The sequence below is a fragment of the Balaenoptera acutorostrata genome, chromosome 3 (genome assembly GCF_949987535.1).
Source record: "Balaenoptera acutorostrata chromosome 3, mBalAcu1.1, whole genome shotgun sequence".
In the NCBI taxonomy this organism is placed as follows: domain Eukaryota; kingdom Metazoa; phylum Chordata; class Mammalia; order Artiodactyla; family Balaenopteridae; genus Balaenoptera; species Balaenoptera acutorostrata.
In genome coordinates, this window is record NC_080066.1 from 183054870 (window position 1) to 183068581 (window position 13712).

General features: G+C 66.4%; 1 protein-coding gene and 1 long non-coding RNA gene across 13 annotated transcripts; one reads left to right on the forward strand and one right to left on the reverse strand.

Annotated features, from left to right (window-relative positions):
* Positions 1-3815: 3815 nt before the first annotated feature.
* Positions 3816-11754, reverse strand: NUDT14 (nudix hydrolase 14). 12 transcript variants are annotated; one of them, XM_057544444.1, is made up of 6 exons: positions 11590-11754; positions 8533-8576; positions 7992-8066; positions 7855-7886; positions 7416-7653; positions 3816-4130 (listed from the first exon to the last, which is right to left on the reverse strand). In XM_057544444.1, the coding sequence occupies exons 1-6, from the start codon at positions 11668-11670 to the stop codon at positions 3890-3892; spliced, it is 711 nt and encodes a 236-aa protein (XP_057400427.1). In that variant the 5' UTR covers positions 11671-11754; the 3' UTR covers positions 3816-3889. The 12 variants fall into 12 exon arrangements, with proteins under 12 accessions (XP_057400427.1, XP_057400425.1, XP_057400431.1 ...); XM_057544442.1 differs by having other exon boundaries at positions 7855-7919; XM_057544448.1 differs by lacking the exon at positions 11590-11754 and adding an exon at positions 11263-11545 and having other exon boundaries at positions 7855-7919.
* LOC130707729 (uncharacterized) lies at positions 11536-13403 on the forward strand. Its single transcript, XR_009007750.1, has 3 exons — positions 11536-11619; positions 13083-13174; positions 13295-13403. It is a non-coding gene; the product is annotated as an uncharacterized LOC130707729 (long non-coding RNA).
* Positions 13404-13712: the final 309 nt, after the last annotated feature.

Here is a 13712-nt window from a genome sequence, read left to right on the forward strand (position 1 = left end):
CAGGCACTGCCCTCTCTCACACTAGGATATGTAGGTGCAACAGCAGCCTAAGGGGCCTAATGCCCTGGTTTCACCGCCCAGTCTGTGGGTCCAGGCCTCAGGGACCTAAAGAGATGGGCCTGGCTTTGCTCCCTCCAAGCGCCCATCCCTACCTGAGCCCCTCTGTAGGCTGGGAGGGGGAAGGACACAAGCCAGGCACCACCATGCACAGTGACCCCCACCAAATAAGGGAATGTGAGCTGTGTTCAGAGCCTTCCAGTTGCTTTCTTCCTGAGGGTGGGCAGCGGTTACTGTTGTGGGGACAGGGGGTTCCCCGGGGAGAGGCTTCCTCCTCTTTGCTCTGGCCCAGAGACAGTACTGAGTACTGGAGGCTCTGTCCCAGGGGTCCAGGGCTCCAACCCTGCCCATGCCCACTGTCCTACACCCACTGCTCTCCTGCACTCAGTCAAGCGGTGAGCAAGGCAGACACAGCCCTTGTCCACCCTCAGGCGGTTCCCAGTGGGGACTGAGAGGCGGGTGGGCAGAGAACATAGACAAACAATGTAGAACAGCAAACTGTAAGGGTGAGGCATGCAGCAACACATGGGGAAGAAGCCTGCTAAGACCCAGAGGGCAGGCCAGGGTCAGCCAGGTGAGGGGCTGGGAAGAGCACATGCAAAGGCCCTGGGGCTGAGGGGAACACATGGCCAGGGCAGAGCAGGTGAGGGGCAGAGGGGGAGGCTGGAGGTGGTGGTGAGTGCCGGCTGTGCTGGGCCTGCCTGGCTAGAGTCTTCCTGCTAAGACTGACGGGAAGTCACAGAAAGCAGCTGAGCTGGGTTGGGCTGCACGTTTGTGATTTACGTTGTCACAAAGATCCCTGGCTTGGGGGGAGGGGCAGCACAGGGTGAGGTCAGCAGGGAGGCCATAGGCGGCCACTGCCATAGTGCAAACGAGAGGGGTCGGTGGCCGGGCCAGGGCCTGGCCATGGAGGGGCGGAGGAGGGGGGACTTCCAGCGCAAGTAAGAGGCGGAATCTGGAGAACAGCCCCCCGCCGTGTGCCCCTCCCTCGTCCGAAGCTTCCTGCTCCTGGCCAGCTGTGGGAGGAGACGATGGCCTGGACTAGCTCACACGGTGGGTGGTGTGGCTGATGCCGGGCTTGCTGTGCGGCCGGTTCCAGAAGCTGCTGCGTTTCAGCTGAGGCTCTTCCCCTGCTCAGGGCTGTCTTCGGCATGAAGGCACCAGTGAGGGATGCTCACCCATCTCAAGGTTCCAGCTCAACCTGCCAGGGGACGCGGCCGCCCTGGAGCCCTCCCCACTGGCCAACCCTGCCTCAGGGATACAGGGAGCCCCTGCCCGCCCTGCAACCCTGGGGAGACAGTGGTCCGGCCCCATCTGCCTCCATCCAGGCCCTTTGGGAGTGGGACAGGCTCCCTGCCTCCCGGCCCTGGGCACAGAAACCCCCTCGTGTTCATGGTCCCCTTCCCCCTCCTGCCCCCTAGAAGCCACAGCCCAGACCTAAGGGACCCAGGAGAGTTTCAAGACAGGAAGCTGGCCGCTTGAGGGAAGGGGCAGGCACTGGGGCTGCTGGCAGAGGGGATCCTCCCTCCTGGGGTCCCCTCCTACAGGGACTTCTGCACCCCTTGGGCCAGAGGGCTGGAGATCCAGAGGCAGCCTGGCTCTTGCCTCTTCCCTTGCTGGGCCAGGCTGCCCTGCCTCTTCCAGGAAGACCCCCAGCATTGTTCTGGGCCCACTGGGCCCCAACACGCCTCAGTCTCCCCGCCCCCCCTGCCCGCTGACCCAAGGGCTCCCTCTCCAAGCTCCCCACACCAGGCAAGTTCTGGGATGGGTCTCAACTTGTGCCGGACGAGGCACAGACGAGGTGGAGGCTGCTCCGCCTGGCCAGGGGGCTTCAGGACCAGGCCGGGGTACAAGCTGCTGGGCGTCTGGACAGAGCCGGCGGGGCTCAGGAGTGAGCTGCGCTTCCGCCCGTGTTCTGCGGTGCTAAATATAGCGGCCAGGGAGGGGAGTTTCCGGTTACAGCCCCCCCAGCCCTGTGCCGGGAAATCGATGCCAGCTCCATTAGGTCCGGCGGTGGTGCCTGCTGACCCGCCCCATCGGGCTGCCAAGCAGAGTGCGGGGCTGGACTGCACCCAAGTCCGGGGCCCTGCCCCCACCCCCCGCCCCGCCAGGCTGGAGCCCGGCATGCTCCCCAGGGCACAGAGAGCCCCCAGCCCCAGCCAGTACCCACTAGGGGCCCCTCTGAGATGGTGGGCAGCGCCTGCAGCCCAGCCCAGAAGGCCAGCAGAGCTCAGGAGGTGGGCATCAGGCAGTCCACAAGACGCAGGTAGGGTGGGGCGGCCCTAGGCTGGGCAGAGCTGCTGCCCTGGGAATTCTCCAGGTGTCCTGGGGCCCGGGGCGGCCCACTAGGCCTCCTCTGGATGGGGCGGAGCTGGGCTGCTCAAGACCCCAGTGCAGCGCGACCCTGCCGGCCCCCTGGACGCACACCCACGCCTGAGTGCCCCTCCCCAGCAGCGTGTCACTGCCTGGCTGGGCTCCCAGGAGGCCCCACCTGGGTGGCCCCACCTGGGTCACAGCCGGCATTTGCATACAGGTGATGCTGCTTGAGTGGGCCCCTTGGGTGCAGCTGTCCCAAGGCAGCCTCGAACGCCAGGCTCGGGGGGTTGTTGGCACTGAGCCACTCCCGGCGGGAAGGCCAGCGGGAAGGAAAGTGCCTGCCTGCCTGGGGTGGGCCTGGGGCGGGGCAGGGGGGCACAGGAGGGTAGGGGGACCTCAGCCCCGGGGAAGTGCCCCCACCTGACAGCAGGGTCTCAGCAGAAGCCAGGGCAGCATGTCCTGCCTTGGCGTCCTCTACCATTCCAGCCCAGGGTCCAGTCCCAGGGGACACTGGGCACAGGGCACAAAGTCAGGTTCACGGCAAAGCTCCTGGTCACTCCAGCTCCCTCGTGGCTGGCTCACCTGCCTGTCGGGCAGCATGCCCTGGACACCTTGCCCTCTCCAGGGTCAGTGGACCATGACCCAGGCTGCCCCCATCCCATCCCCTAGGGCACTGCCCAAAGGGCTGACCAGAGGGTTTGGGGGCCTCTGGGAAAAGGCCAGGCCAGGTCACCACCCTCAGAAGGGGTCAGGCCAGCCTTCCCTCCAAGAAGCCTGCCTGGCCCTCAGGCTGGGCCCTCATCCCCAACTGATGGCCCAGCCACGCCCACAAATGCCCATGACCATGGTGACTCCAGCCCACCCGTTATGTACAGAGACCTTACTCGGTGCCTGGCTGAGCAGACATCCAGCCCTCCTGCGGCCCCAATTGCGCGCCAGCGTGCAAGGCAGGGGTCCTACGGGGCTTTCAGGCTACACCACACACAGGTTGGCAGGTGGGGTGAGACCTCATCACCAACACAGGGGACACAGGGCTACTGAGAGCCCCAGTCAGGGAGGGGACCCCTCACTGGCCCCAGAAGCAGGGAGCACGTGCCTTGTGGGCCTGTCCGCATCCTCTCCTGACGTGGCTGGCTCAGCCACCACTCCCGAGGCCATAGCTCCATCCATTGCCCAGTACCCAGTGGGCCCTGAGCGCTTGACATGGCTGAGCCCGTCCCCAACCTCTCCTACCCGCAGAAGTGGCACTGCACGGCACTCAGCCTGTGGCACTACCCAGGGCCTGGCCTAGCCCTCTGCCAGCCGCCAACTCCCAATTGCCCCCTGCACAACCTGCAGCCAAGGCTTCTGCTCCGGTGGAGCTGAGGGGCTTTCACGTAGACCGCACCCTCCCCTGCCCCCCAGCCCACCCCGGTCACAGCTCGGAGTCAGTAGACACAGGCTAGAGCTACACCAGCCTTTATTGGGTTTGCAGGGCAAGTGTCCAGAACTGGGCTCGTCCAGACACCCTGGAGTTTCACTGGGGACCCAGGCCAGGGGCCACGTGGCTAAGGAACCACCAGATACCAAAGATGACGCCGAGGGTCTTGGGAACATCCGGGTCATCTGCGAAGGCCCGGGCGCCATCCAGCGGCAGGTGCACAACCTCAATGAGCTCGCCCTCCTCGGCCAGGCCCCCGCCTGGGCCACCCTGCTGGGCATCTGTCACCTCCGCGTAGAACATGGTCTGGCTGGAGCCGGTCACTCCCACACCAGACCTACGGGTTGAGACAGCATCTGCTGAAGCAGCCACACAGGCCCCGCTGGCCACCCCTGCCCCTTCCACAGCCCTCTCTCGTCCACTCCTTCCAGCCCCTGGTAGGCGTGCTCCAGGATGCCCCCTGGCCCCCCAGATTCCCCCTGGTGGTGTACACACTCCATGTAATCCCCTCCCTTCAAGTGTGGGGGAAACCTAGGAACATGTTGGATGTGACCTCCCACCGTGAATAGGCTCCCACGTGATGAGGTTAGGTCAGGTGAAGAAGGCGGAATTCTGCAGATGTAATTAAGGGCCCTAATCAGGTGACTTCAAGTTCATCAAAAAGGGAGATGGGGCTTCCCTGGTGGCACAGTGGTTGAGAATCTGCCTGCCAATGCAGGGGACACGGGTTCGAGCCCTGGTCTGGGAAGATCCCACATGCCCCGGAGCAACTAGGCCCGTGAGCCACAACGACTGAGCCTGCGCGTCTGGAGCCTGTGCTCCGCAACAAGAGAGGCCCGCGCACCGCGATGAAGAGTGGCCCCCACTCGCCGCAACTAGAGAAAGCCCTCGCACAGAAACGAAGACCCAACACAGCCAAAAATAAATAAATTAAAAAAAAAAAAAAAAAAAAAAAAGGGAGATGATCCTGGGTGGGCCTGACGTAATCAGGCGAGCTCTTCATTGCCAGTTTAGGGGTCAGAGATGGAAAGAGTCAGAGAGACACTTGAAGACAAGGTAAGCCACCATGCTGCAAGAGGGCCATGCGCCAGGGCCTAGGGGCTAGGAGCCGACCATGGGCCCCCGGCGGACAGCCAGCGGGAGACAGAGCCCTCAGTCACGGCCACGAGGAGCTGGGAAGACAACCCTCAGCCCCAGATTAGACCTCAGCCTGGCCAACGCCTGACCGCAGCATGGCGGTCAGGCTGCGAGACCCTGAGCAGGGGGCCAAGTCCCCAGCAAGCAGACTGCTGACCCACAGCAACCGTGAGGCTGTACACGGGGGTCGCTGAAAGCTGTTGAGTCCGGCAGGTGGTTCTGCGGCACCAGCACTCTGCTCACGCCGGGCCTCAGCCAGGCCTCTCCCCACACAGCGGGCCCCGGTTGGCACCCGGGCTCCGGCCGGTGCAGCCTGGCTCTCTGAGCACTGCCATGTGGGCACCTGCAGGACGCCTGTTCTGGGCTGGGTGGGGGGCTGGGGCTCACGGCGGGGTGGGGCGAGGTCCCCAGGGCCAGGACCAGGGTTCACAGGCTGGAGGGAGGTGTCAAGGAGTCCCCTCGCTCCCTAGGTGGTGGCCGGGAGGGGGCTTCTGGCCACCAGGAGGGGGACAGGCACCCAGGCAGAGGGCAGGGGCCCAGACTGGTGCCGGTGGAGGTCAGGAGTGCGCAGCCGTGGTGACTGCTGGCCGTGAGGACGGGGTGACAGACAGGAGGGGAAGGGCTGAGCATGGTTTGCAGGGGGAGAGGGGAGCCAGAGGGTGTCTGGGGAGACGTCCAGGGGATAAGGGAGACCCCAGGCCACCCCGGGAGGTTAGCTGAGGCCAGCCGGGGCCTGCAGCTGGAAGCGGCCCCGGAGGTGCGCCCCGAACGTGGGGCAAGGAGCAGAGCTGGAGGAGCTTCCCTCCCACTCCCCAAGCCTCCCACCCCCAGGCGGGGCCCCACCCAGACTGACCTCACCCAGCTGCTTCCTCCGCCCTCCGGCCCCTTATCTCCCTCGGACCCTTCCTGACAGCCTATTTCCGCCGGCAGCTACAGCCTGCGCCTTTGATGGAAGCAGCGGTCTGTGGGGTTTCCAGTCCCAGTTTCCGCCGGCGTGTGACGGACACCGGCGCCGAGAAGAATGTGCCCGGCCAGGCCGGGCACTGCCTCTCCCTGCTCACTCAATCACGTCCTCAGCTGGGGAATCTCAGACAAGCGCTGGGCCTTGTCACCTGGGACGGGCAGGTGAGTGGCCTGGCTCACCCCCGGGGCCACAGAAGGAAGCCGTGGGCCCTACCACAGGGCAGCACGAGCTCCTGCTCATGCAGCCCGCCGTCGGGCTCCCGGGGAGAGCTGCCCTGGCCCCCACTCCAGCCCCGTCCGGTCCTGCCTCCCCACAGCTAGCCATCCTCATCTCTAAAATGCAGTCTGAGCAGGCCACTCGCTGCCCAGAACCCTCCTTGGCTCCCCAGTACCCTCAGGATCAGGCTGTGGCCCAGAGGCCAGGGCCGCTTGTCCCCTTGCCCCTGAGCCTTTGCCATGCAGCCCCTCTGCCAGGACTCCACCCAGACTCACCTGCTCAGGGGACCCCAACCCTCCAGGGCACCTCCACCTGCCTTCCTCCTGGCCTGCCCACTGGCTCAACCCCTACCCGAGGTCAGGCCCCTTGGATTCTCCCGACCCCCCGGACCGCCAGCCCAAAGGCTCAGAGGCCAAGTGGCCACTGGCCAGCCACGCGGAGGACGCCTGCAGATAACTGAGGCCCCTCACACCAAGATGTCTGGCTCTTTGGTGTAGAAACCCCACGTTTAAGTTCCTGGGACTAAAGGTCAACTCCCCCCCCCCCCACTCCCAGGCCGGGGAGCCCGGACGAGGCCCTGGGTGTCGCCGAGGGGGCCCAGGCCCAACACTGAGCGGCCCCTTGCTGGACTGAGGAGGGCCCCTCCACCCCTGGAGAAGGCCGCCAGGGGCTCAGCATCAGGGCGACACCGTGAGACCCTCCTCCTGCTCCCAGACTGGACCAAGGTCAGGGACCCATCGCGGCATCCTCAGGCCAAGGGTGGGCTTCACCCCGACATCCTGCCCTGGGAAGACGGCCCCAGCTGCCGTCCTCACGGGGGGAATGAGGGGCAGGCGGGCACCTGGGCTTTGGCGAGGGCGGGCCGCACTTCGCCCCCCAACCCCGGCCCAGGACTCGGCCTTTCCCTCGCCCCTGAGCCGCTGTCAGAGCAGACCTGTGACTCACCCCCACCCCCAGCGCTCGGCGCTTAATCCCACAGGAAGTAGAGGCATCTGTCAGCAGCAGCTGCCACCCAGAGCCGGAGCCGAGCCGGCCCCGCCGCGGTGGAGGGCACGGGGCCAAGCACGCTGCAGAACTAGCCCTGAGGGCCCCGGGTTCCAGCCCAGATCACGCCCTGAGGTGCGTTCTGTCCAACCTTCCCCCAGTGTGGGAAGGTTGAAAAACAAGGAGCAATCGCCCTGCTTGCACAGCCCTGGGAACCGGGTGCTCACTGCCTCCCAGGCAGCTCGTCCCATCCCCTGGGCTGCGCTGGCAGCAGACGGCCCTTCCCCAGCCCCGCAGGCCCACGGGCCCAGCCCCACTCACTTGTACGTGGCGACCCGGCGCAGGTCAGAGGGGGCCAGGTGGTAGCCGCACTCCTCCCACGCTTCCTTGCAGGCCACCTCCTCCAGCGAGAGCCCGGGCTGGTCCACGAGGCCGGCGCACAGCTCGAACGTCACCCCTGCCGAGCCCGGCAGCGCGGGCCGCAGCTCCCGGGGCCCGTCCTGGTCCACGGCGGCCAGGGACCCCGGGAAGAGGCGCTCCACCTCGCCAGCGTACACAGCTGGTCGGGGGAAGGCAGACCACGGTCACCGCCCTGTGGTGGCCAGCTCCACGTGACGCGCTCTGGCCGGACCCCCTTGCTGGGCCTCAGTTTCCTCTAGAGCCCTCTCCCCACGTCTGCACTCTGACCCTAGGACCCCAGGGGCCTGAACGTGAGACTGCAAGCCTCCCCTCCCCCCATACCCCTCTTGGGCCACCTCACCTGGCCGGAATTGCTTCACCAACACCAGGCTCCTTCGAGAAGAGTTGAACATGAGAATGGTCACACTGCAGGAGGAGAGACCCAGCTCAGCATAGAAGCAGCCCCCTCACCTCACCCCCCCTGGGGGCCCAGCCTACCTCCTCTCCTCCACAGCCCAGGAAGGTGGTGTCCCTTGCTCAGATGGGCAGACTGAGGCCCAGGCTGGGTCACAGCTTGCCAGGGTCACACAGTCAGGCTAGGACCCAGGCCTCCTGTATTCCAGCTGGCAGGACGGGGACCGGGGGGTGGGAAGGACATGCTGGGCAGCTGGGCAGGCCGGGGGTAGAAGCAGCTGAGGGCGGGTGACTGACGGGACACGTGGCCCCTGCTGGCCAGCTGCCGCCAGCCACACTCCTGAAGCCACGCTGCCATCCGGCCCATACTCCCGACGCCCGGGGGCAAGGGCACCTGGGCAGCCTCTCTCAGGTCCAAGAGGGCCTGCCCACCACCATGGTCCAGGTGGCCTGAGCTGGGACCCAGCTCGGGCTCCAGGCCTCGGGCTGACCCCTCAGTGAGAAGACAGGGAAAGTGGGGACTTCAGACACGCAGAGGCGGGTGGGGCTCTGTGCCCCTGGGCCCGGTGTCCCTGCAGACATCAGCCCGGGGCTTCCCCGGCGGCCAGCCAGGCTGGGCCCTCACCTGTCATGGATCTTCATGAAGTCCCACGACTTCTGGGTACCATTCTGCAAGAGGCAGGGCAGCGGTCAGGGAGGGCTGAAGGGCTGGCAGCGCGGGTGGAGGTGCTCCAGGGAGTGAGAAGGCCACACAGACCCACTGCACCAGGCCAGTCACGGCCCGGGCCCATCGGGAGCGAGGAGCTGCAGTGGGGGGGAGGGGGTAGCCGCCAGGGTGGGCAGGGAAGTCAAGGACAGCCAGATGCTCTCAAGGGGTGAGGCAGAAAACCGGGGCAAAGGGTGGGAAGGTGTCCCAGGCACGGCATGAGCTGCCACCCAGCACAAGCTGAGCGTGAGAAGCTGCAGAGAGATGTAGGCTGTCACCAAGTGTGGGAAGGACCATGGGGGCGCGGGGGAGAGGCAGGCATGACATGTCCTCACAGTCAGGGCGAGGGGCAGGAGGGGTCCCAAGTGGGTAGAGCAGAGATCAGGTTTTCATTGCTGAAGCTCCCTTGGGCCACTGGACAAAGGGCGACAGGAGGGCAGCAGGGGCAGGCGGGCCTCCTGAGAGCGCAGCAGCCCCGGGAGCAGCTGGGGAAGGGTGTGCCTGCGCCGGGCAGCTCAGCCCGCAGGACGTGATGATTCAGTGATGATGACCGGACAGTGGACGGCCCTCTCCCCGGCCCGGCTTCTGTCCTGGGCTGTCTCTCCTGTGTCCTGTGGTCCTGCTGCTCTGTCACTTCCTGCCACCCTCCTGCTCCCCGACCCTGGACACCCTGCCCAGCAGCTCCCAGGGCTCTGAGCAGCATTCAGTGAACAAAAGGCAGTGCGGGGGGCCAGGGCCTGGGCCAGCACCGCCGGGGGCGGCCAGAACCGATGCTAGCGGGGTTCCAGCCGGCAGGGGGCATGAGGGGCCAGAACCCTGCCAGCTGGACACCACTAAGCGAGGCAGGCTCCCGTCCTCCGGGCTGTTCCGCCTGGCCCTGACCCCTCCCCAAGGGGTCTCTGAGGACGGGGCTGGCCCTGGGGCCCTAGAGCCCAGCCCTGTGGACGCCCACCACCGGCTTGCTTAGCCCACTGCCGCTCAGCCACTGGGTCAGCCCTGCGCCCTGGCGAGCTCCTGGCCCCACACTTGGGGCCCCGTCCGAGCCACGAAACAGACATGGATCTGAGCACCAGAGACACCGAAAGTGCAACCAGGGCTGCAAAAGAGCGAGGACACTAAGGAACAGCCTGTGTGAGGACCTCCTGGAGGAGGTGACACTGCACCAGGCCCCACAGAAAAGAAAGGGCATTCCCAGCAGTGGGCCCTGACAGGCAGAGGCCCACGTGCTGGTCTGAAGGGAGCTGGGAAAACTGGTCTGAGCTGGGCCTGAAGGCAGAGGTGCTCCGGACGGGCAGTAGCCTCGGTTTCCAAGCGGGAGGGAGAGCCGATGTCCTGTCCTGTGCAGGTCGGGCTGCCCGGGAGGCCGTTGTGAGGCACCACCCCCAAGAGGCAAGCCTGGGCCTGCCTGCAATCTGGCCACCCCAGGGCCAGCCACCCCCCAGGACGAGCTCCGGGGAAGGCCTGCCCCCGAGTCTGCCATGTGCCAGCTGTGTCCCCTGCCTCCCTCAGGGTAAGTGTCACCTCGTGCTGGTTTCAGGTACCCTCTTGGATCAAGATCAAAACATCTGTCAGACCCTGAGGTCCAGCCAAGGCAGGGTGCAGGGGAAGGTCCAGAGGGGCCCACTGAGGACCAGCCAGCCCCTCCCAGAGGGTCAGGACCCAGGCCTGGCTCATCTTCCAGGGCCCTGGGAGGGAGGAACAGGACTGGAGTTTAAACACAGCCCCCTCCCCCTCAGAGCCATGCGGGTGCCCTGTCTCTGGTTGGTCTGTCTGTCCATCCACCAGATCTCCCCTGGCCATGGGCGGCTACTGACCAAAGGCTGCAGATGCCCCTCAGTGACATTTACCACCCAGCCCAGTGTCCCATGGCCCCTGGGAAACACCACCCCGGCCCCCAGCCTGTGTCCATCGCAGCCTACCGCCCGCGTGGGCTCAGCTTTGGTTACCAGCACCCATCCACACTCCACAGGAAGTGGGGGAGGGTGCCACAGCCATAGGCCACGTGCCTGGACCACCCTGCGCCCACCTGCTGCCCCCAGAGCCCCAGCCCCTGGAGGCTGTGCGGCCACAATCAGGTATCCCCGCCCCAGGCCAACACCAGGGAAAGGGCAGCAACCTCCGTGTCCCTGCACTCTGCCCCTCAACCAACCCCGGCTTCTGCCCCAGGCCGGTGCTGCCAACTTGGGTCCATCCTGGGAATAGGAATTCCCTGTCCCCTAGAGCCAACGGGACAGCAGCGACAAGGGAGGGGGGAGGGGAGTGCAGCCTCTCTCAGGCTGGGCGTCAAGAGAGCTTCACAGGTTAGTGAGAGCAAGGGGCCTGGGGAGGAGACGAGGCACAGGCTGCTGCAGGCCGGGGACGGCCCGGCAGAGGGGCACCAAAGACCTGCACCACCGGTCCTAACTGAGGGCCAGGGAGGGCCTGCACCAGACTCGGAGGAGTGCAGTCCTCACCTGGACGGCGTGGAGGAACTCGGTGCAGCGGCAAGCGGAAGGCGGGGGCCCGACTGGACAAACAAGTGTTTCCTGTGAGCCTACTACTTGCACGGCGCCAGGGGAGGCGGTGTGGTCCTGCGCTCCCTCCCCGGGCCGGCAGGAGGAGGTGACGCCCCGGCAGGCAGCCCACCTGGAGAGGCTCTCCAGTGCTCACCAGCTCCCTCGCCGGCCTCCTCTGCCCAGAACGGAGACCACCACCACCGGGAAGCTTTCCCTGATCCCCGGGGCGCCCGATACGTCCCACCGCAAAAAAGGGCCGGGGTCCAGCAAAGCCTCCTTGGAGGAATGAGTGGTCCCCCGAGGTGTCCCTGCCCAGAGACGGGCGCTCAACTGGTCTGCGAAGCCGGACTCACGGGCAGAGCGCTCGGCGGAGAGGCGGGGCCCGCGGGGCGGGGGCACGAGGCCATGGGCGGGGCCATGGGCGCGAGGGCGGGGTCCGGCGCCGGCGTCGGGCCGCGGAAGGCGCGGAAGGCGGGTTCACCTGGCGGTAGTGCAGCGTGAGCGGCAGCAGGTAGGGCGAGGCTGCGCAGCGGCCCACGGCCGCCCCCTCGATGCGCTCCATGGCGGCGCGCGGAGTAGCGCGGGCCCGGGGCGGACGCGGGCAGAGTACGCTCAGGACTCGAGCGGGCGGGCGTGTGACCGGGCTCTGCGCATGCCCGGTGCGCGCGGGGCGGGGCGGCGCGGGGCGGCGCCGAGCAGGGAGGGCGGGCCCAGCGCGCAGGTAGCACCTGCCCCGGTCCCCGTGCAGGTGGGGGGCTCGCGACCGCGGGGCGCTCCCGGAGCCGCGCAGGGCGTGAGCAGGGCGGGGGGCTCGCCAAGTGGGCCCCGCGACAGGGAGGGGTCAGCCGAGTGTGCGGCAGGGCGGGACGGGCACAACTGGAGGGGACGGTCTGAGAGGTGATCGCCGGTGCTGGAGCGGGGGGGGGTGACTTGGGCGTCCTGGTTGGGGGGAGAGAGACGCAGCGCAGCTCTGGGGGAAGGGGGGATGAGCCGAGCGGATGCCTCCCCCAGTGGGGCTGACCGAACCCCGAGACTGGGTCGTCCGGGGCGGGGCGGGCCTCCAGGGAAGGAGCGACTAGGCCCTGAAGAGAGAAGCTGGCGGTCACAGCTGCCTCGCCGCCGAGCCCGAGAGGAGGAAGGCAGAGGTGGATTGGGGGCTGCGCACGGGGTCCTGCGTGCGCCGTGGTGGGGAGAGAGTGTCTACACCTCTAGGGGCCCCTGGGTGGAGGGAGAGAAGGCTCTGGAAAGAGGGCAAGGTGAGAGGAGCCTGAGTGGGGAAGGGAGAGGGACCAGGGTCTAGGCAGAGCCAGGCCCTCCCCGTGGGGCTCCGGCGGGCTGGCGGGGAGCTGGCCTGGGCCCGACTGTCCCCTTGCTCCCCCTGCCCCACCGAGAGGAGCTGCCGCTCGCTGTCTCCGGGGCTGCCCCTCTTCCACCTCAGCCGGCAACTAACTGCTCTTCCCTCCCCCAAGAAGGCCCTCCCTGCTGAGGAAGGGCCCCCTCCTTGCTTGGATGTGGATCCCAAGGACCTGCTTCAAATGCAACCGCTGCCTCCCCAGGGACAGGCACAAATGGTGGGGTGGGGCAGCTGAGCCCTGACCTGCACCTGCTCTCTGAACTATGGCCCCAGGGGGGACAGCCCAGGTGGGCTTGAAATTGACTCCCATGTCCCCGTTATCCATTGCTGTGTAACAAAGCACCCCCAAAATTCGTGGCTTAAAGCCTCCCTTTGTTCCTCTCTGTCTTGGTCTGTGGATGGCCCTGGCTCAGCTGGGCGGCTCCCCCTTGGGGCTTCTCTGCAGTGTGGTCAGGGAGCAGCTGGGGGGGGGATCTTCTGAAGGGATGCACGTCCAGGATGTCTGGTGCCCTAGCTGTGTGGCTGGCTGGCCGTCTCCCTGAGCGTGGCCTCTCAGTGTGGCCGGCTTGGGCTTCCTGGGAGCATGGCGGTCTCAGAGTAGTGGGATTATTCCATGGCAGCTCCCCAGTCCTCGGTCACGGGGCCAAGCTTCTCACGACCCAGCCCGGGATGTCGGACAGCATCATTTCCACTGCGTCCTATGGGCCAGAAAGTAAGTCCTGGCCACCCCAGATTCCAGGGGGGGGGGTACTTCCCGAGGGTAGGAGACCTGGGACACATGGTTTATAAGGGCCATCGTAAGAGACTAGCCATCACCCCCATAACTCTGTAGGGCAGTGTGCTTCCCAGCCTTGGCCTGGCCACATAGTGTCCTGGAGGCCAGAGTGAACATCCGCCAGAGAGCCCATCCTAGAAGCTGGTCCCGTCCTGCCCGGCGGGCCTCTTCCTCCACACACGCGGGACCCAGGGTGTGCTCCCTCCCTCGAACACAGGCCATTTCCTCCTGTGTTTGTGTGAAAATGAGAACAAACCACAGAGCCTGCACAGCTGCGGCCCAGACCGAGGAGGAGCCCCACTCCCAGCCCCTCCGCCCGCTGGCTGGGCTGGTCCCCGGAAGCTGCGGCTCAGGTGCAGGGACGAAGCAACATCTCCACAGAGCATCGTTGTGCTCACGTTGCGGGGGAAGTAGCATCTGACATTGATGCAGGCCGAGACAGCGTGCAGTGTAGATTGCAGAACACGTGTGCCTT

What these genes read in the sequence shown, in the direction of transcription:
- NUDT14 (XM_057544442.1), bottom strand. Translation starts at nt 11,670, where the DNA reads ATGGAGCGCATCGAGGGGGCGGCCGTGGGCCGCTGCGCAGCCTCGCCC. An exon ending in TGGGCTGTGGAGGAGAGGAG is followed by an intron (nt 7,920 to 7,991) that starts GTAGGCTGGGCC and finishes CTCCTCCTGCAG; the next exon opens with TGTGACCATTCTCATGTTCA. An exon ending in CGCCGGGTCGCCACGTACAA is followed by an intron (nt 4,131 to 7,415) that starts GTGAGTGGGGCT and finishes CTCAACCCGTAG; the next exon opens with GTCTGGTGTGGGAGTGACCG.